This window comes from Kogia breviceps, chromosome 13 (assembly GCF_026419965.1).
Source record: "Kogia breviceps isolate mKogBre1 chromosome 13, mKogBre1 haplotype 1, whole genome shotgun sequence".
Lineage (NCBI taxonomy): Eukaryota > Metazoa > Chordata > Mammalia > Artiodactyla > Physeteridae > Kogia > Kogia breviceps.
Window position 1 is genome coordinate 83768650 of NC_081322.1, and position 21664 is coordinate 83790313.

A 21664-nucleotide genomic window follows, 5' to 3' on the forward strand; every position below is an offset into this window, starting at 1 on the left:
AGCATCGTATGTTGTTGGCAGAGATCATTTTCACCTTATAGACTTTTAAAAACACATAGCCCTGACCCCTGTCCAAAGCTGGACACTCTGGAACCCAACACCAACCTCAGGGGGTTCACCGCGGAGAGGCCATGGCATCGCTCGTGAGAGGGGCTTCTGTTTAAACAGTTTTGTGGGTGGGGATAGTTTGTATCGGGGGCACGCAGAGTAAAACATGACTTAGAGGATGTAAAGAGAATGAAGCAAGGATTTTTGCTTCCTTTAAAATTTCTTCTCTCGACCTCTATTCCCCTGCTTATGGCTCATGTCAAGTTTATTTCATAACTTCGCATAAATCTGAAAATGACACAAACTCCATTCCGGAAAAGTTAAACTCGGTTGTGTATTTTGTTCTGAGGAATGTCCTCCCCAAATGTGCTAACTTCAAAAACCAAACCAAAGCTTCATTGAGACTAAACGTGCTGCTCCTTTTCCGGATTTTGCTTTCCACAAGTGCATTTTACAAGATATTTCCCCTATTTGTGTTTAAAAAACTATTCTTACCCCAGCCCCACACCAAGGCTGTTCGGCAGTGACACATGCTGATGGAGAAAATCCATGTCCACGGCCACCCACAACACTTAACAAGATCTGCCAGCCTGTACCTTTCTAGAAACACTGGACGTCACGTTGTTATGAGTATGTAACAAGCGATTCCCACTAGGAACTCATAAGAGTAATCAACTCATAGGATTAATACAGGAACTCCTTTGATTCATCAGTGCGGTGCCATTAATGACTTGGACTCTTGGTGCTGAACACTTCAGGCAAATTATTTTCTTTGGAATTAAAGCGATAAGCATATTTGTCATTTCCGTAATTGCTTGGTGGTCCCCAATTTTTATAGAGGCCAGACCTTGAAATGGAGAGCCTACCCCTGAACTTGGAATGAAATTGAAATTGTAGTATAACCCCAGAGAAAGTGGTTACACCCACATCACCAGGGTGCAAGACAAAGTTTTGTGTAGTTGGTTCATTGACTACATTATTGGATTAAAAACAAAAAAAGGGCTTCCATGGTGGCGCAGTGGTTGAGAGTCCGCCTGCCGATGCAGGGGACACGGGTTCGTGCCCCGGTCCGGGAAGATCCCACGTGCCGCGGAGCGGCTGGGCCCGTGAGCCATGGCCGCTGAGCCTGCGCGTCCGGAGCCTGTGCTCCGCAACGGGAGAGGCCCGCGTACCGCAAAAAAAAAAAAAAAAAAAAAAAAAAAAAATCTCTGTAATCTCTACTTTGTGTACTGGGGAAAATATGTGTTGAACCATTACATGGTATTCTCTTAGTAGCCTCTAGGAATGGCGGTGACCAGTGACTGATTCGATAGCTCCGGCTAATATTCAAAAGGATATTCCTTTTGCTGCGATTCAAGACATGGGAGCCAGGTGTCTGGCTTTTCGGAATAACCATCTCCAATGCCTATTTACTGTGCTATTGAAACTCACTAACTCACGACATTTGTTTTTGTATTTTGTCTTACTGTTGAAATGTTAGCTTAGGTGGGAATTTTCCAGTTTAATAAAATCAGTCAGAACTGATGGCGGGGTTGATAGACGGAAACTCATTAGGTAACTGGATCCCCAGAAATGTAGCCCACTGTCAGAACCAGGCAGTGTAGTTGCCACATGGTCCATAGCCCTCGTCCCCAAGCTTATCAGCTCTAAATTGATGTAAAAGCAAAACACTGAACACCAAGTATTGGCCACTGGAATGCCTTGCCTTGAGAACGTTAACAATGAGAGAGATTCTTTTTTTTTTTTTTTTTAAATTTGGTTGTGCTGACCGGGGATCGAACCCGGGCCCCCTGCATTGGGAGCACGGGGTCTTAGCCACTGAGCCACCGGGGAAGTCCCTAGAGCGATTCCTGAGCTTTTCCGTTTAGTAAGAAGAGTTCTCTAAATGGCTTCATTTAGCAGGAAGGCAACAGCAGACATGGGGAAAGCAGCTGCGTTTGTCTGAAGGGGCAAGACTTGCACACGTAAGAGAAATTAAGATCAAGACCGGAAAGCGGTATTTAGTTCTTGGTGATTCACCATAAAGACAAAAAAGCCCGTTTTTTTCAACTGTATAGTGGAACGGCTTCCAGGAAGACAGTTAAAAATAGCAAGAAAATGTTTGCTATATTTCATGCTGACCTTTTGCTTTCACTAGAAGATATATAGTTTTGGCTTTAATGGGGCAAGAGGAAATAGATGAAAAGGAACATTGTAAAACGTCCAAGATTTCTGGCTAGCAGTCTCACACTCAGTATGTTTTCACTTTAAGTCCTTGAGCTCTCTCGGTGGGGAGGAACGTGGACACGGAGTGTCGATGCCCTTGGGGGAAGGATGTTCTTACTAGAACTGGTTACCAAAAATGGATGTTTTAAGCCAAACTGCTAATTGTGGCGGCCAGTCTTTGGATACGCTTTCCATCCTTGATGGTGCGCTCCCGGGTTTGCTGTTTAATGGTCTCTGTGTCGTGTCCTCTTTAAGAAAAGGACGTGCCCAACAAGCCCTTGCGGGTCCGAGTCCGCTCCTCCAACGACCAGCTGTCCGTGGCGTGGAAGGCGCCTCACCTGTCTGGAGCTAAGAGTCCACGCAGATCACGGGGCTTCCTTCTGGGCTACGGAGAAAGTGGCCGGAAGATGAATTACGTTCCACTGACGAGGGATAAGCGAACACACGAAATTAAAAAGCTAGGTGAGTTTCATGTTCATTGCCATTCGACGTTTTAATGATGTTGGCTGTCATTTCAAGATTTTGAAGCCTGTTCGTGACAGAGCGTCGTATTTCAGTTGTAACGTTCATTTTCCAGGTATTACAGTTATTCAAAAACTCATTCTCTGTTCTATCCTCCGTCCATGCCTCCATTCTTTCCACCTTCTGTTCGTGGTGGGACAAGGCTGCCCAACCAGTGCCCTTTAGCGGCTTCCTGACCCAGTTGCACTGGGTCGTTTTCCTGGACGTGAGGGGGCGGGGCTAACGCTTCTCCATCTCGGCTCTGCTTTCATCGGTTTGCTCTCTAAGCTGCATCTTAGATCCTGGGATACTGGACCTTGCGTCCCATCGAGATGAAATGTGGTGGCAGCTGATGGAGCCTGCGGACCAAGCCTGCCCTCCTTCCTCTTTGCAAACCCTCACTGGGTGAAGGAAGCATCAAAGCACAGGCCGTGGAGGCTGTGACCGGGAGAGGTTATGTGCTGGGTTGCTTGGTTCCAGGCCTGACCTCTGCTGGCCTTGCCCCTCGATAGGCCTGGATAGTGGACCCGGACCACGCTCCCAGGGGCGCAGCAATGATCCCTCACGCCTGGCGCTTCCTCGGGGGTGGAGACGCTGCAACACTCGTGCAGCACTTCTGCTTCTCTCCCTTCCTTCACGCCCCCTTACCTATGTGATGAGTTTGGCAGGAGGCGCTGGGCAAGCGTGGCTCGGCCCCTCCCTATCGCCTCCTCTGGGGCTGAAGCCAGGCTGCAGAGTACCCATTCTGTCGTGCCCGAGCCGTGGAGGGCCCAGGGCTCCTGGGGCAGCAAGGTCTGTCTGACTCTGGGCTTTGGTGTTAGAACGTACCACCTGCCCCGTGTTCTCCGGCTTAGTTTGTAAGAGCCATAGCTATTTTGGCCTCCACTGCTGATTCTTGTTCACTTTCTAATTGGATCAGTGCTCAGGCAAGGAAGAGGGTGTGATTTATTGGGCCTTCCCAAGACTCCAGTGGGAACGAGGGTCTCTTCGCAATGCGGTCATCAGGCTTGGCTTGGCTCCCGGCCTACGCAGTGAGGGGCTGGAGACTGACCTGGGCACATTTGAGCTGCTGGAGACACCGAGCGGGAGGCCAGGCTGGACTCACTCCCTGAAAGAGTCCGGAAGTTACCTTCCCTGCCCTGCTCACACGCCCACTGTTGGAAAAGTCTGTTGGGTGGTCAATGCACAGGGTCAGCCTGACGTTCTGTGGGCTTTACGGGGTCTCCTCGTGGTGGCACAGGCAGCCGTGAGCCAGGCATGGCATCGAAGCCTCAAAATAGACTCCAGACTTTTTCCAGCCAGAAGAGACTAGCTACCTGTCTGCTCCAAAGCGGCACGAAAACGAGGGATCGTGGGGGCGAATGGAGAAATCCGAGCTGTCCGTGCTTCGGGAAGCCTGGCTTCAGTATTAGCAGTGAGACCAGAGCTAGAGGCTCACACCTGGAGCCACAGAATAATTTGGGGACTCTTCATTCATTCATTCATTCATTCATTCATTCCCGGGCCTACCCCTTGCCTTGAGTGGTTGTACTGTGCAGGTTAAGTGGCTCTGCTTTGGTGACTCAGGCCAAATTCTACCCAGGGTATCAGCAGATAACTAGTCACTAGGTTTGCATTTCTGATACTGTAGAGAGAGCTTTTGTAAGTGGAAAGTTTTCATTGCTCTGCATCTTTCATAGACACCACACATTAAAATGTCCTTTGGTGTCGACAAATGTTTCATCTGACCGGTTCTGTTAACTTTTTGTTTTGTTAGTAGTGAAGCCCTGCCTCACCTGAGTGTAGCAAAAGGATTTTTTTTTTATTTTATTTTGCTTCCTGAACTTGAGCAAATGTTGGAACTGAGGTCAGTGGTGGGGCCCGGATCCTGGCCTGAACCGACAGCTCAGGACTCTGGGACTTCTGATACAACCTGCTAGCTTAGGAATTTTCACCAAATAAAAAGCGTTGGGGAAAAAAAAAAAAAGCGTTGGACTTGCCATTGTGAACCATCTAAATGGTCACCTTGAGGAGGAGGTCTCACTGGACACGTGCTCCGTCCTGGCCGGGGGGATGGGATGATGTGAATTCCCGTGGATGTCGGAGTGGCCTGCTCTGTTAGGGGATGCCTGCCTCCTTATTTTATCCTGCATAGGATTTTAATTCCATTGATGACCGAGATGCCATTGAAAGGGTGGTACTGCAAGGAATGGCCAAATGTTAAGGAAACTGGGAGAAAAGTGGTGGGCCTGTGGTCCTGTCAGCAGAAACCCCGCCCTCGGAGTCATTCACTAAACACGTCCTCCTGGGCATCTTCCATGGCAGGCACCACGCGGGGTACCAGCTCCCCGGCGGTCCCTCACAAGGGCAGACGGTACCCAGAGTGCGTAGCGCTCAGTGTTGTGAAAAGCAGCTGGAGAGGGAAAAGCGGGCACCGGAGGCTGGAAGCTCTGGGCCTTTTGCGGAGGGAGGCCGGGCGCCAGTGTTGAACCCTGTGGTCAGAGGAGTCCCTGGGGGCATGGGAACACAGAGGCAGAGGAGGTAGCCAGCCCGGGTGAGGTGGGAGCCGGACAGTAACGAAGAACGAGCAGGTGTACGTTTGGAGTCCTCCAGAAAGTTCCCACGGACCTTCAGAAGTAGTTTCTGCCACATTACACGGAGGTTGGGAAGTGAGGGAAAAGGGTGGCTCTGACAGGGAGGGGTGGGGCTTGGGGTCCTGTGGCCCCTGGGCTGGTGACACTGCCGTCCTTTTGGAAATTTTATTTCTACCCTTTATTCAATAATCAGGAGCACAGAAAGAAGTGTGCTTTTATACTACTGTGTCCTGATTATATTTCTATGAAAAAGAGATGAACTCTGGGGCACACCCAGCTGTCAGGTGCTTTCTCAGGCCCGGGGTCCCTCACCTGCATCAGTAAGAGCCCGGGGTTTGGAGCCACTCGGAGCTGGGTGTGAGACCAGTCCTGCATTCAGGCCATGACCCCGGGGTCATCTCACCCCACTGAGCTGGTTCCTCCCCTGTGAAAAGAAAACAGAGTAGCTTCCGCATGGGGCTTTGTCGGCACTAAATGAAGAAATGATGTGCAACGCTTAACACGGCACAGAGACTAGACCCAGTATGTGTGAAGCCATTGTTGCAGTTTACTGCGGTGTGGACTGTTCCTTCGAGATCATCTCGGGCCAAGCTGACTTGGAGAGCACAGCAAATCGAGAACCCGGGCGTTCGGCAAATCCAAGGACTTGAAGAGATGCATCGCAGATACGTGAAAGAGTCAACTGTGGGAAATTATTCTTTTCTTGGTGCTTCCTGATAAACGATAAGCCACTGCTGTTCAGTTAGTTATTTATACATGTTCCTGGATCGTGAGGTTGAATGGCAGAGTTGTTTCTTTGTTGACATTTGGTGTACTTGCCAGTAGCAGCAAGAAATGAACAGACCTGAAAGGACTCCAATGTTGCGAAGCTTAGTTTGATGTTCTATGAATTCAAGCGTTAAAAACTCGATTCTCCCCTTTTGTAAAACATATATTTCAAAATTCTCTGACAGAATAAGATGTGAGAGTCTCAGTCTAAATAATTTACTCATGTCACAGTATGAGTTTCACCTGCCCTACGTGTGTGTGTATTCAGACACACACACACACACACACACACACACACACACACACACACACACACACACACACACACGGGAGGGAGCGGGTTGTCAAGTATTGCCCCTTCCCTTGAAATGTGATTAGACTACAGAAGTTTACTTTACATAAACAGGGCTCTCAGTGTGAGTATTTTTGAGCATGGGTCTCCTTTTATGTTTAACTTGACGTGCTGTTTGTAAAAATGACAGGTTTATTTTCCCACTGCCATATGGAAGTTTGCAATTCCTGCAGGCAGGACACCAGTGTTAGAAGTTTCCTTTAGGGTCTTAGTGCTGCCTTGTTAATGTGCTGAGGTATTACCTGATGATACAACTATCCGCGTTAGAAGTATGTCAGGCTGCCTCATTTTTATTCTTGAATTGACCAAGGCTGCTACAGGAAACTAGGTCGATAGAACCTGGAGCTGGGCATTAGCAACTTTAGATTTAGGGAAGATTATGAGTCCTTGTAGGGGTGTGACCTTGGGCAAATCAATCCATTTTTATGGCTTTATGTCCTTATTTGTAAACTAAGAAGGTCAAATTGGAAGCTAGCCAAGGTTTCACTGGGGTCTCAGACTCCGTGATTTCATAGCACTTGAGAGTTGTAAGTTTTAGTTCATTATTGTAATTTGTTTCCAAATAGTTTTCAAGTTTCGGTTAAGTTGGACATCAGTGGGCCCAATGCACAATTTGGGCGGTGGGAGGAGGTGAACTAACTGAAAGTACAATCCAGAAATAAAGGATGAATTTAAACTATTCCATTTGCCCTAATCTTCAGAGACCCCGTTCTGAGGATTTTAGTTCGAAGGGCGCAGCATCCCATCTGGGCTGCAAGCCTGGTGCACTGGCTCTTCTTGTCTCTCTCCCTTCTTTTTGATGACAAATAAAAACAGTCATTCCCTCCTCTATATTTGGAGGTAAAAAAAATTTAGGGAATTGTGTGGGCAAATATACCGTTCATTTCTTTTTTAAACATTGTTCATCTTTCTTTGATGCTAATGAGCTAGAAACCCATTTTTTCAGGAATTGTAGGTAAAAATCCCTTCCACATTTCCGGACATAAATCGTGTTCTTTTTGAGTTTAGTTCCCGCAGTTCTTGGTCTCATCTGTAGTTGTCCTGAATAGGTAGGAATGCCCAGGAGAGATGAGAAGGGGAGAGGAACACAGACGAGCAGGGGTGAGCTTTCCAGAAAACCAGCTGCAGAACCTCATCCTTTGCTTGTTGGTCCACAGCCTCCGAGTCAGTGTACGTGGTCTCACTGAAGTCCCTGAACTCCCGGGGGCAGAGTCAGCCCGTCTCCAGGGCTGCCCTGACAAAGAGGAAGATTTCAGGTATGTCTCCAGGGACGCGTCTGGTCAAGCCATGGTCGAGGGCTTGTTTGTTTCTAAACGATGCTGGCCCAGCGACAGTGCACATGGATTTTATTGAGTACAAAAGGAAACAGCAGGGCAGACTTGGTCACATTTTGGAGGCATGTGTGTTTCTTTTCTACTCAGAGGCTAGAGTGTTCTTGTGATGAAATCTATCTCTGTGCATATTTGAACGGCTTCAGATCTGTCAGGATAGGAGTGCCGTGCCGAGCATTTATTCCATTTAACAGGTGCAGTCTGATCCATGCATAAACTGCCCTTGGTGAGAGACTGGGAACAAAGGGAGAGAAAGAAGAGTAGGTGTGGAGGGGACAGCGTGCAAGAGACGCACTCAAACTTTATTTCAGCTCAAATTACCTAAAAATAGCATTGAGAAGAGTGAGAAAAATTGTAATAGTGTCTTGCTGGTAGCCTGATCATTGGTTACTTACTAAGGGATACTTTTTTCCACATCCATTCAACAGATATGTTTTATATCAATCATATAGTAACAAATATACCTTTTCTGGATCATGTGCCTTAATTTAAAGAGGGAACCTACAGCGTAATAATTTTCAGGAATTTACAATTTAATTGAATTATATAATATAGCATGTATCTATATATTATACTTTTATACTGATAATTATTATAATGGTACATTGTATAAGAAAAATCCCACATGTATGTTGTTTCACTTTTTAAATTCTTTAATTGCTGCTCTAGAAGAAGTCCCTGTATCACTTTTCTAACAGGCTACATATTTCCACCTTCCCCTAGTTGTAGTGAAAGCCACATCCTTTTGAAACATGATCCCTGCAGATGAAAAGAAAAACACAAAACAAACCAAAAAACCCAAAAAACTCCAAGAGACTAAAAGCAAAACTGAAGACATCTTGTGAGTCTCAGTGTTACACATTGAACAGAAACTATAAACTTTGTGACTTTACTGTATTCCATTGGAAACTGGCAAACTGAATTCTCTTCTCTGTCTGAATATTACTTTTAATCTGCCTTTGGAATCACAGATTCTAAATTGTGAGGACCTTGGACTCAATGTGACTCGTGCAGTCGTCGAGCTAGAATTATTTCATGCCATGATTGCCCAGGAAGTGCTCTGAATTTGACCCTTTCTTCCGCTAAACTTTTGCCTCCTGTAAAAATTGCATTATTGCCCAGAAACTCACAGTGTCTACTGAGAAAACGCTGAGTGATTTGGAGTATCTCTGACCAAGGGCAAAGCGCCTCCTTTTGTGCTACTGTTCTTACGTTGATTGGGTTAGGCAGCTTAGAACGTGATTAATAAGAGGAAGGGTGGGGACTTCTGGTTTTCTGCATTGACCAGTCAAATGATTGCTTGACTTTCTATTCATTTCATGTTATCTACCTCAAGCATAAGCAATTAAAAAAATAAACTCTGGGGACCAGAGGGACACAGGGCAGAGCCTACGGTTGGGGACAGCCTTTCCATGTACACAACTGTCATTGCAGAAGAGGATGAACTGGATGTACCTGAAGACATCAATGTCCGGGTAATATCGTCCCAATCTGTGCTGGTAGCCTGGGTGGATCCTGTTTTGGAAAAACAGAAGAAAGTTGTTGCATCAAGGTACCTTTCCTTCTTTCTTTGTCTTTATTTTCTATGTGAGAGACATGGTTTTTCCGGCCCTGAAGAGACGTGTATTTATTTCAACGATCGTATTTTCGGACATATGTGAACGCTGACCTCTTTTGTAGCTGACGGGTCGACTGCTGTATGACCGTCTAGCTAATCTCGAGAGTGGTGCACATTGCCCACACATCAGATTTGTGTAAGACACACAGTAGGACACCTCACCTGTCATCTGTTCAGAGTCTTAACTTGTGTTTGGAATTCTCCGAGATTCCGTTGCTTTCTTTGCCCCCAGTCGCGTTTTGCTTCGTCTCATGAATGTTCTGTTCACACACAGGGGACGTGGGTCCCTCTTGGGAAGAGTCTTACCGTCTTCCTGTCACCCAGGAAGAGTAGCAGCAGGAAGGGTCCTGTGTAGAGTGGGGGACGTTTGTCTGATGCCTTTTGCACACAGTGTGGTCCTTCTTCAGACAGTCTTCAGACACCGCACTGCTTCCTGCCCGGCTCCTCTGTGTGGAACAAAGTGCACGTATTTTGTCTTAAGCCATGATCTTAGGCTATTCTGGTTTTTACATTCATTTGCAATGGCGACGGAGGAAAAACCATAAGGTTAAAATAATTTTTGTGCTAAAAAGGCCACTGGTGAATGCCATTTCTAGTTAGTGGTAGATTAATAGAGTCACAAAAATTTGGTGTGTTAAATGACTAAGTAGTGTACATAGCCAAGAGAAAGCCAAAGATTTGGCGGTCTAGTATGTATTCATTTTTGAACCTATTTGCAACCAGGAAAAGGGATTATACTTTAGAAGATGAATGGAATATAATGCTGAGAGTGTGTGTGTGTGTATATATATGATACATATTATATAGAGAGATATTATACATTAGATATATATTAGATATATTCTTTGTACTAGATAGAGCTTCTGTTACTGTCTGCTAGTAAGAAAAGACATCTGTTTCTTCTCAAAGACCTCAGAAAATGCACAGTGATTCTCTCCCAAGCCATAGGGCCTCCCCCCAACATGAAGTGTTCCTGATTACCACTGGACTTTGATTTCCAACATCCTGATGAAAACAAGAGGGCTTGAGTTTTCTTAGCAGAACATTTATTGCGAATTGGTGTGCTGCGTCTGCAACTGAAGTCTTATCCTAACTAATTAAATAGCATAATGAATAGCACACTTTTAATGCATCAGATGCCTTCTACTGGAAAGTGGCCACAAAGAAAACTTCTTAGAAAAGCAGTCCAGTAAATGGCATTTGCAACTCTTAATGTCAGGTGTTGAGGACGCCTTATGTCGGGCACTGCCCAGTATGACCTTGTTGGGTCACACCGTACTTCTCTGCCTGATAATCACACAGCAGAGTTCCTTTCATAAGCGCCTCTCTCCTGCCCTGTTTGTTACACGTTTTTGTTCCATCTAGTAGTAATAAGTCTACTCAAAACCACATGGTGCCTTTCCTTATAGAACTTATAGAAAACATGCCTGCTTTGGCATGAAATGAGTCTTCTTGTCTTTCTTTTCTGGAGAGCCAAGGAACTTGGGGCTGATGCTGGTTCTCACACACACACACACACACACACACACACACACACACACACAAACACCCCTAATAAGGCCCTTGCCTCAGAAAAACCGTCTCCCTTCTATCCCTTCCTTTTAATCGCTGCTTGACCTTTTGAGCAATAAGACATTTTGGTGTTGAAAAGACAATAAGGTCCATCTCTTCTGGGCTATTTTAGACACATCTCCCTGGAACTTAAGTAGATCCTTTGAACCAATAACAAAGTCAAAAGGTTAGAATTCTCTCCTCTTTGATTTCTCTACTTACCTCCAAAAGTCATCACTTGTGGGGAAGGGAAAACGTCAAGGAATCCGGTGTTCAGGTGCAGAGAATTGGTCAGAGGGGTGTGCTGTTGCCTTGCATTTTCTTACAGACAGTACGCTGTGCGCTACCGAGAAAAGGGGGAGTCCGCAAGGTGGGATTACAAGCAGGTCTCCAACAGACGAGTGCTGATAGAGAACCTGATTCCAGACACCATGTATGAGTTTGCAGTCCGCATCTCACAGGGTGAACGAGACGGCAAATGGAGTACATCTGTCTTCCAGAGAACACCAGAATCTGGTCTGTATTCAAAATGGCCTTTGGACTTTCAACTTGGGGATTGCCACTAAAAGAAGATTTAAGGACAGTTTAAGAAGCCAGTAGTGATAAAGGCCAGCAGAGGCATTTTTCAAAGTAACATTAACCCTAAATTTTGGAAGCGTTTCTATGTATGAACACAAAGACGTTTCCTTGGGCCCACGTTGTATCCTTCACTGGCTACTTTCACGAGCATGTTATTCTGACATGTGGCTCACATTAAAACCACGTGGATAAACCCCCACTGTATGTGTGAATGCCCCGGGACAACCCATGGCTCTAGAATGGAGGGGAGACTCTTCTTTCTTAAGGCTGAGGTCGTGTTTGATTTTGGGGGAGAAATTTGTTCTATATTTAAGACTACAGTTATTTTCTTTCAAACTGTGTCTTTAGAAACCTTATTCAAAAGAAGTTGAAACCGGATTTTCATCTTCTTTGTATATTTCAATATTCAGCAACGAGGGAAATTCTGAACTCCTAAAAGCATTTCCCTATGTATGTCTAACCTTTCTATATGAGTTGGTAAAACTGATATAAATCACACAAAGAGCAAGTGGAGAATTTTCTCTCGTGTATAATAAAAGTTAACACAGTAGGCTCTGCAATAAAAAAAACGTGTATGTAGGGTCCACATGTCATTTACTGTTAGAACACCCATAAGGGCACTTTTAAACCTTGGATCCTTGTCCTTTTGTAGCTCCTACCACAGCTCCTGAAAATTTAACCGTCTGGCCAGTCAGTGGCAAACCTACGGCTGTCACTGTAGCTTGGGAGGCACTGCCTGAGACCGAGGGGAAAGTGAAAGGTAGGAACCTCATTACTTAAAGTATAAGAAGCGCGTGGGAGTGAAATACCCCCAAGAGAGCTGTGTACATTGACTCTGATAAAAACTGGTTCTAATCGCAGGCTTGGTGATTGCCCAAGCAACAGGGAAGCCACATACCTATATGGGGTGCTAACGCGATGGACAAGGATGTTTCATGAGGGGTTTTCATTGTCAGTAAGACCCAGGTCATCATGAAGATGACTTTCATCTTCCCTTGATGGTATTATCAAGAGGGCTGTTTTTAATTGTATGGATGTGACATCATAACTTCAACCAAACAAAATGACACCCTGTTTTTCACGCTGTGGGCCTTTTCATGGTGCCAGTAAGATCATGGCAGGTAGAAGTGAGCAGAAATCCCACGGGACCATAAATGTCTCGAACAAGACTATAAATATTTAATGGGCTTGAAAGTCAAGTAATAAAATAAAATGTTAAATAGACTTTTTCCCTATTTGTCATCATTTTGAACAATTGATTTTGGGTGGGGGGCTGGTTGAGGAAAATATGACCTTAAAATAGAAAAAAATACTGTAGATTTAAAAGAATGAAAATAGCACAGAACAGCCACAACTAGTTACATTTTAAAATGGTCTGTGGAGAACATTAAATAAAAGCGCAGGTAATTTCTTTTCAACGTAAAAACATTCAAGAACCTTTTGGAAGTCTATCTGGAGACACTTAAAAGGGTGGTGTTGAGGGTCCCCTGACATCACCTATACAAAGGTACTCTAAGGCTACTTTTTATTGTTGCTTGATTTTGGAAGAAAACTATAATATGGAAAGTTTGTGTAAGCCTAAGAAAATTCAGAAAATTATCACTGATCTTCTTTGAGAATTTCTTAATTGAAGAAATTGGGTGGTTCTGTTTTATAGTCAACTGTAAGTTATCTTTTCTGACCTATAAGGATATCTTTTCACTGAACGGTAGAAATTACGGAAGGTAGAGGTAGGATAGTATTTTCTAAACTTAATGCTTTCTCACTTCCCACGCTTTTAAAGAATATATTGTACTATTCTTGCTCATTTTTTCAGTGGAATAAATCAGAAACAAATGAGAAAAAATAGTTAGGATACCCCCTTTTAATCATTCTTTTTAAGACAGTTTGAACATTGGCTTCTGTATTATTATTGGGATGCTGAAAAGACTTCTGAAACTTGAATAAAGACATGTTTTAGCTGACTACCTTTTTTATAAAAAAGAGTTATGAAGTTATTTTTGAAAAGTCAGTTATTGCTCCTTTGGTGACCTTATTACCATGCCACTTATTTTTTTCCCCTCTCCCACATCTTAGTTTATAGTTATAGCTCTTTGGCAAAAGAAGCTCCCTGGTAGTCAATTAAATATTGCCAGAAGTAATAAATAGCTACTGAGTTTTTATGTCCGAAAGAACTCTCGTACCTCACTAACCTAAAGGTGTAGTGGTAGGATTATAAATTCATAATTATCCTGGGGCATTTTTTATGCCTGAGAAATAGAAAACATAATAAAAGAATATACTTTGACATGGTTAAATTTTTTCCAGATGAATTGAATCCACAAAAAAAAAAATCAGAATGACAAAATTTTGTAGACAGTGGGTTCTTTTAATTCTTACTTTTGACCACCACAAATGACTAGTTTGTTCATTTTCAATGAGAAAAGAATGCTGGGTTTTTTTTTGTTTTTTGTTTTTCAGACAAATGTACTTTTTAAAGATTAGAGCTTAGGGAAAAGGAAAAATCATCCATGCTCCCCTAGGGAGTATGATAATTGCTTGGTCATTCTGTAATTTAAATTATTTTTCTTGGTTAGCTCCTACTCATATTAATTTGATAAGCTGTGTAAATCTTGAGTTCATTGGCAGGAAAATAGGCATGAGAGTTTTTAGTTGAGGGTGGAAATTATGCTTTAAAATGTGGCTTCCTTATGTTGCTGTATTTCCATCTAAGCGTAGAGATATATTAGTTCCTTGGATGGAATTTGCTATGATTTTCAAAGGCCCAGGGCATTATATGTTTATAGATATAGCCAATTAACGATGGAGACACAGGGGCTTCCCTGGTGGCGCAGTGGTTGCGAGTCCGCCTGCCGATGCAGGGGACACGGGTTCGTGCCCCGGTCTGGGAGGATCCCACGTGCCGCGGAGCGGCTGGGCCCGTGAGCCATGGCCGCTGCGCCTGCGCGTCCAGAGCCTGTGCTCCGCAACGGGAGAGGCCACAACAGTGAGACGCCCGTGTACCGCAAAAAAAAAAAAAAAAAAAAAAGGATGGAGACATTTAAACATCACATAAATCCGTGACTCAGCAACTTTTCCTCACAGTTTTAAATACTGTGAAAAACCTTTATCTGAATATATGAAGAACTTTCACAGTTCCTACGGAAGTGAAATTATATTCCACGTATGGAATTTATCTGGCTTAACGCACAAATGCAGATAGCCCAGATTAAGAAAATGGAACTCTTAAAGGTGTCAGCAGCTAGCTCTTCAGAATCAGTTCCTAGGAACTGTCATTTTTTCCCCTGTGGTTTCTTCTCTTCTGCATACAGTCTGTCATAGTAAATTAGTAAATAAACACAATGAAGAAAAAAGCCAAACACGAGGGTAAATATTTTTGGTAACTGTATGAAGACTGGCCTCCTGCGGTCCATATATTTAGTTTTCGCTGTAAATGGAAAGTTGCCAGCTGCCTGACGCCGTAGCCTGTCGGGTAGCCAGACTGAATTACCAGTTCACCTTCTACTGTGTCTTTATGCTCCAGCTACTGACTCGGCGTGCATTGCTAGAGAGGTAATTTTAGTAATGCACGTTCTAATTCATCCTGCCCATACAGTCTGTCTACTGGACACAGGACTGTTTTCAGTTTCCTCCTTCCAACCGTCTGCCAAATCATTTCAGAATACATTCTTTCATACGCCCCGGCTCTCAAACCGTTTGGAGCAAAGTCCCTCACCTATCCTGGCGACACTACTTCTGCCCTAGTGGATAGTCTGCAGCCTGGCGAACGCTATCTTTTCAAAATCCGGGCCGCAAACAGGAGAGGATTGGGGCCTCATTCCAAAGCCTTCATTGTCTCTCTGCCAACAAGTAAGTAAGCGTTGTGTATTTGTGGCTCTCTTTTTCTCTCTCTTCATTACTGCTAATTGTGGTGTGTTACTCTGAATCACGCTCTTGGGTTTAGAACTGCTCTGTTGATGAAGCTTGGGGTTAAGGTACCATATTGATGTCTGTAATATTTTTGTGGTCCCTTTAGAAATTGGTCTCCCCAGACGCTAAAACGTTATTGATGGCTAATAACATTAATTACTATTATAAGAGTAATTACGAATTATGGAGTAATTATGTGACTAATGTATTCATTATGTGATTCATCTTATATCACTGTGTAACTTGGGGTTTATGATGACAGGGAAAGAACATTTTTACAGGCAGAATGTGACATTTTTAGTTGTTAGCTCGTTTTAATGAATAAATGGCACATACAATTTTTACAGTTTGTATGCCATTATTTTGGAATGCAGCCTTACTCAGAAGAATTTCAGTTACCTTGTTTATCTGCTCAGTTTCAAACCCCAATTTTGGTTAATAAAAACCAAAATTGGAGTGGGGTGTTTCTGGACTGTGTTTTCTTTCCTGTTTGTCTACATTCACACCGGATATTGGGAGCTTTCTCCTTCATTATATGCTGTGAGGATCCACAGTATACTGCAATATTACACAGTTCTATCATTAAAAAAAACCTGAAATAGATGAAGTTTGCTCTCTCTGGATCCCCCATTGCTATATAAGTCCTTCTCCCCTTACAGCATCCCTTCCCGCATTCCATCCTGCTCTCAATAAAGGGTAAATTATAGGGTACACGTAGTAATATACTGTTTTGCCTACCCCAGGGGTCTTTTCATTTTAGGCTTTATTGTGGGATTACAAATGTATCCATTATAAAAGGGATCTGAAGCAAGAAAAAAGCAAGTAAGAACATGTTACGCGGAATAGGGGACTCTTTGTAACGCCTCAAACATTACAAATTTGTAGCTCGCCCCGGTCATTTGCAAATTACACACAACACATCTCCGCATAGCCTTCAGTATAGATCATTCAACATTTTGTGCCAGGCTTGTGTGTATTTCTTGCCTACACTGTAAGGAATGGCCATAATGCACTTGTAATATCTTGACAGTTATATTAAGGAAGTCCTATGTAAGATTTTGTGCTTACATAATCAATGAATTACTTCCAAGTACTCATTTCAGAATTCCTTCAAATAAGCCGTGGCATAGCCTGATTCAATTCATAGAAACTCAATACACATATTTTCTAGGACTATATTACTTAAAGCAAAATAGAACTTTAAAAGAGATTGCTATAATTGGGAAAGTAAGTGTCACGCCTAAAGGAGGAGAAGTTATCAATTATTATTACTAATTTTAAACACCTCCGTACTGCCATCTTACTCATTTTCCGTTGCACATCGTACATATTTCTTCTTTGACATCAAATTCTTCAAAATCTATTACAGCCCCTACCAGTGAGTCTGATCAGCAGAAAACAGACACGGAAGATCATCACGAGCCTAAAAAGCCCGAGCCTTCCTCATCTTTGCCCAAAGCTCCAGCTTCCTCAAAACACACTCATTTGCCTGTTTCTCCCCAGGGGAGAAATGCCAAGAACCTGCTTCTTGACTTGAAGAACAAAATATTGGCTAATGGTGGGCTGCCCAGAAAACCCCAGCTTCCCCCTCGGAAGAGTGAAGGGGTGGATCTTCAGTCGACAGAAATCACCGAGGAGGAAGTGCTGGATTCCCGGGGGCACCCACCAACCTCGCCCTCGGAGACCCAAGGCCAGAAGCCCCAGCAGAGGCCACCAAGTAGACCTGTCCACCCGGTCCTCCCTGCGGGGCGGACTCCAGGGAGAGCCCGAGCGCCGGGGCTGCCCCGGAAGGACGGCGTGGACAAGCGTGGCTTCTCGCCCGCCTCTCACCCTCGCCCAGGGGCGCCCCCGTCCGCCTCTTCGGTCCCAGCCACAGCCCCTGAGGGCCCCGCTCACCGCCCTTCCAGCTCTGATGACAACGACTCCGTGGGCCGAGAGGAGGAAGGGCCTCCCAGGAGCGCAGCCCACGCCGGCCGGCACCCAGCCGGGGGCGCCCTGCGCGACGGAGGCTCCGCGAACCACGGCGCCAAACCAGCCTTGCCCGCTCGGAGGGCGCCCCACGCTGAGGATGGGGAGGAAAATTCCAGGCCTTCTGCCCCACCCGCGAGACTGTCTCCATCCCACTGGGGGCCACCTCGGCTGCTGCCCACCCAACCACAGCCCGGGTCCCCGCTCTCCGGGGGCTGGAAGGGTGGTCACGACGCCCCAGCCGCCAAGCCCACCGCGCCGTTCCGGGCTCCCCAGCCCTCCTCGGTCTCCTCTCGTCTCTCCTCAAGGACACAGGCCTCTGAAGGCGCAGGTGACTCGGACGGCGGCGGTGGCAGTGATGCCGAAGAGAAAGGGCAGCAGGCTGAAGCCACGGCCCCGACACTGCGGTCCCGGGCGCCTGTCTCCGGACATTTCAGTGCGCTCAGGACCAGGCCCTTCGCGGCCCCCGGCAGATACCCGCACAGGCTTGGCGGCGGCCGAGGAGGACCCCGGCTACGGCCCTCCAGCTCCCCGCCGCCCACCGTGGCCCCCCGGGTTCACTCGAGGGTGAGTTCTCACCCAGCTTCTGACCACAGGCGAGGCTTGCACGGCCATGAAGACGGCGAAGAAGAGGCAGGGGACGCACTGCCGCTCCCGGCCGCCGTGGCGAATGACCACGCGTCTCCCTCCTCCGGGCAGCCTGTCTCCCGGGGCGCGGACCACCTGAGAAGAGGGCCCCAGAGAGCGCCGGGCCTGCAGTGGAAGGAGCCCCTCGAAGAGACCCCCAAGTCCGCGGGGACCTGGGCAGGGGCGCATCCTCAGGCCAGGTCTCCGCCCTCTACCGACGCGCGCGTGGAGGGCGGGTCTCCCCGAACGCAGCAGCACCACCGCGGGACCGGCGGGCCCCGGAGGATGGGTGCAGCGTCCGCCGCTCCGGAAAAGCAGCCGTCGTCGGCCGTCTCCGCGTCCCAGCAGCAGCCCCGCGGCCCGCAGAGCAGGGAAGAGGGGCGTCCGCCTTCCAAACCCCAGGCCGGGCGTCCCCACCCCACGTCGCAGGAGAGCGCGTCCTTCTCAGACCCGTACTCGTCCAGAGGCAGGCAGTCCTCCCTCACGGCGAGCTCCTGGGGGGGGCTCCCCACGTCTCCCCAGAATCAGAGCGAGGATTCTGACGACAGCGCAGAAGCGGAGACCACGGGCATCCGGGCGCCCGCATACTCTGCGGCTGCCAAGGTCGCCACCCCGTCCCTTCCCAAGCACCGCCAGGTGGAGGCTCAGGCAAGAAGCGCCGGCGACAGTCACCTCCGCAGACCCCTAGGCAGGACCGGCAGCCTCCACCCCCAAGCCCGCCCCAGGGTCCCCGGCAGAGCAGGGCCCCAGGCGGTGGGGAAGAAGGACGGTGCGTCCCAGGCCACGCCATCCAAAAGGGAGCCCCTGCCGTCAAAATCGCAGCAGTCGGTCTCGGCCGAGGAGGAAGATGAAGACGTGATGTTTTTTAAAGGAGGAAAGGACAAGGACAAGGACCCACTGGCTTCCCCTGTTCCAAAGTGGCCCTCCTCCTTCATCCCCAGGGGCGCCAAGCACGTGGATGGGAACATCGCTAAGGGGGAGACAGAGCCTGCTATCGTGCTTGCGCCTCCCAGAGTGAGCTCCCCGCAGGACAAGAACGCCACCCCGGTGAAGCGTCCTCCTCCTCCACCTCCGGGCAGCTCCCCGAGAGCCACGCACCTCCCGCCCAGACACCCCCCTCGCAGCCCTGCCACCCCAAGTCCCACGGAGGGCGCCCCCTCCCTGCCGCGGTTCACCACGCGCGCCCCTGCCATCTACTCGTCCACCACCCCTATGCTTTCCTTGCGCCAGCGCATGATGAACTCTAGATTCCGGAACCCTTTCTCACGCCCGCCTGTGAAACCCCCTTCCAGACAAGGTAATTTGTTTTCAACGTAACGTTCTCTTTACGGTTCTCAGCAGTGTTCGTAGAAATTCCTGAGAGCCTTTTATGGAGCATCTGCTCAGTCCAAGCATTGTGTTAGGAGCTTTGCAGATGTAGCATGAGCGCACCCTCTTAACCATCGCCTGGGTTTGCATTGCTTCTCCTGGTCTTCAGATGAGGAAGCCAGTGCTTAGGGGTCTGAGTGGTTTGCTGGAGGCCAGACAGCTGTGAAGTGTCTAGGCTGCAATTCCATTCCCAAACACTAACTCCACAGCCCTCGGCCATTCCCCTATCCCATACTGCTTCTTTGAGTTCCTTAACATACGCTCTAAATCTGCAAATATGTCGCAGCCATGATGCCAAACTCAGGCTCCTGTGTTTTACGTTATTTTTAGTTGTCCCTGTACCAGGGCATATTACGGAGTCCACAGTAAGGAGGACCTGCCCGTGTGGGCTGGATCTTGTGCTTGTTGTTCTGCGTATAAAACCCTCAGCTGAAAATACCCCGGGATAGACTCAGATGTCTTGGGTGAGGATTGCTCAGACATTGCAATCAGCGAATGTTGCCTCAAACCTCCAGAAAAGTCATGTTAAAGACGAATGTCACACAGCGGAGTAGCAGGCCGATGTGTGACTTAGGTTGAGGACAGAATGTAGGCAGCTGTGAACTGGAGTCTACATGGACCCCAGGGCAGGATCTCAGGTATTTACCTGAAGTCTGCATTCAGTTAACTGGTGCCTTGCCCTCTCCTTGCATGGAATCAGGGCTTAATAGAACACTTTTGAATGAATGTATTAATTTTTGTTCATCTGTGCAATATGTTGTTAATTTAGCCCAGCGTAAAGACATAGAACAGTACCCCACGTGGAGTTCAGTTTTCCATTAAAACGGACTCTTTTACATCAACCTAAGACGCTGATAGTAGAGGTAAAACCCACATTCCCTTGTACATAGAAAAAACTCAATAAATTTTAAATTTTCATTAACTGTTTGAGCGAGAGAAATGTATCTGACCTGCAAATAGTTGTCAGGAAGCCCAAGCACTTTATCTGGTGGGCCAGGCTGGAGAAGAATGCTCTCGGGGGAGGCCTCAACCCAACTGCAGCTGATCAGAAAGGGCGTGAGGTGAAGAGAGAGGGCAGGTACAAGGAGCAGACAGACAGCAACTGAAGGCCAGCCAGCGGGCCTGCCACTTCCTCCCTGAGCAGATACTTCTCAAGCAGCCCCACTGAAGTCAAGCTTTGAGGCAGCTCTGTGGGTTTATTTATGCTCTGCAATTGACGATCAGGACCCAAGTCAGCTAGAAATAGTGAGCATGTTAAGTATAATCTGTGGAGGAGAGCAGGACAGCATCTCGTACACTTTAGAGGGAATTTTCCCCATCCTTCCAACTCTCCTTCCCTCTACCTTCCACCTGGCTAAAATTAAGCTACAGGGCTTCCCTGGTGGCGCAGTGGTTGAGAATCCGCCTGCCAATGCAGGGGACACGGGTTCGTGCCCCGGTCCGGGAAGATCCCACGTGCCGCGGAGCGGCCGGGCCCGTGAGCCGTGGCCGCTGAGCCTGCGCGTCCGGAGCCTGTGCTCCGCAACGGGAGAGGCCACAACAGTGAGAGGGCCGCATACCGCAAAAAAAAAAAAAAAAAAAAAAAAATTAAGCTACAGCTACTAGCTTTAAGGTCTTAAGCCTTATCTGGAAACTTTACTTATGCTGAACACGCTTATTCCCCCAGTAATGTCAGAAAACTGTGACTTTACCGTACTTTTCATAGACATTCATATTTGTCATGTAGAAGTCACAATTTAAGACTATCATTAATATATTTGAGCTATTGGTTTAAAATTCTGTTTAGTGTTCCTGTTTGAAAAGATGTGTTCCTACATATAGTTTGGTATGAAGCCAACTTTCCAGGAATGTTGAATTTACCAGGTTCTGTTGTTGGATTTTTTTTTTTGTTTCTGTTTTGGTTTGTTTTTTGTGTTTTTTTTTTTTTTTTTTTTTGGTTTTTTGTTCTGTACTGTGTAGGTTATAATGGAAGACCAAATGCAGAAGGGAGAGTACTTCCTGGTAGTAATGGAAAACCAAGTGGACAAAGAATTATCAATGGCCCTCAAGGAACAAAGTGGGTAGGGTAAACTTCTTTACACATACCGGTTATTTTCATGCTGTTGGGAAGAGAAAAATGGTGGGCATTGTATAATAAAAAATGAAGCGGTCTTTTTTTTTTTCTCTAGTTTTAACCACTGTATGTCAATATACTTATACTATATTGTTTCTTCCAATGCTAAGAAAAATCCTTGATTCTCCTGAGTAACTAGTTTGCTTTCTTCTC

General features: G+C 46.6%; 1 protein-coding gene across 2 annotated transcripts in view; it reads left to right on the forward strand.

The window, feature by feature from the left end:
* FNDC1 (fibronectin type III domain containing 1) overlaps nt 1-21664 on the forward strand; it is a 220490-nt gene that overhangs the window by 164697 nt on the left and 34129 nt on the right. For both annotated transcript variants that reach the window (XM_067011110.1, XM_059083759.2), the window contains 8 exons: nt 2509-2715; nt 7605-7703; nt 9213-9330; nt 11276-11463; nt 12179-12286; nt 15187-15375; nt 16805-19327; nt 21358-21458. In XM_067011110.1, coding sequence (XP_066867211.1) covers nt 2661-2715; nt 7605-7703; nt 9213-9330; nt 11276-11463; nt 12179-12286; nt 15187-15375; nt 16805-19327; nt 21358-21458 — 3381 coding nt within the window. In that variant the 5' untranslated portion in view covers nt 2509-2660. The remainder of the gene's footprint in view (nt 1-2508; nt 2716-7604; nt 7704-9212; nt 9331-11275; nt 11464-12178; nt 12287-15186; nt 15376-16804; nt 19328-21357; nt 21459-21664) is intronic.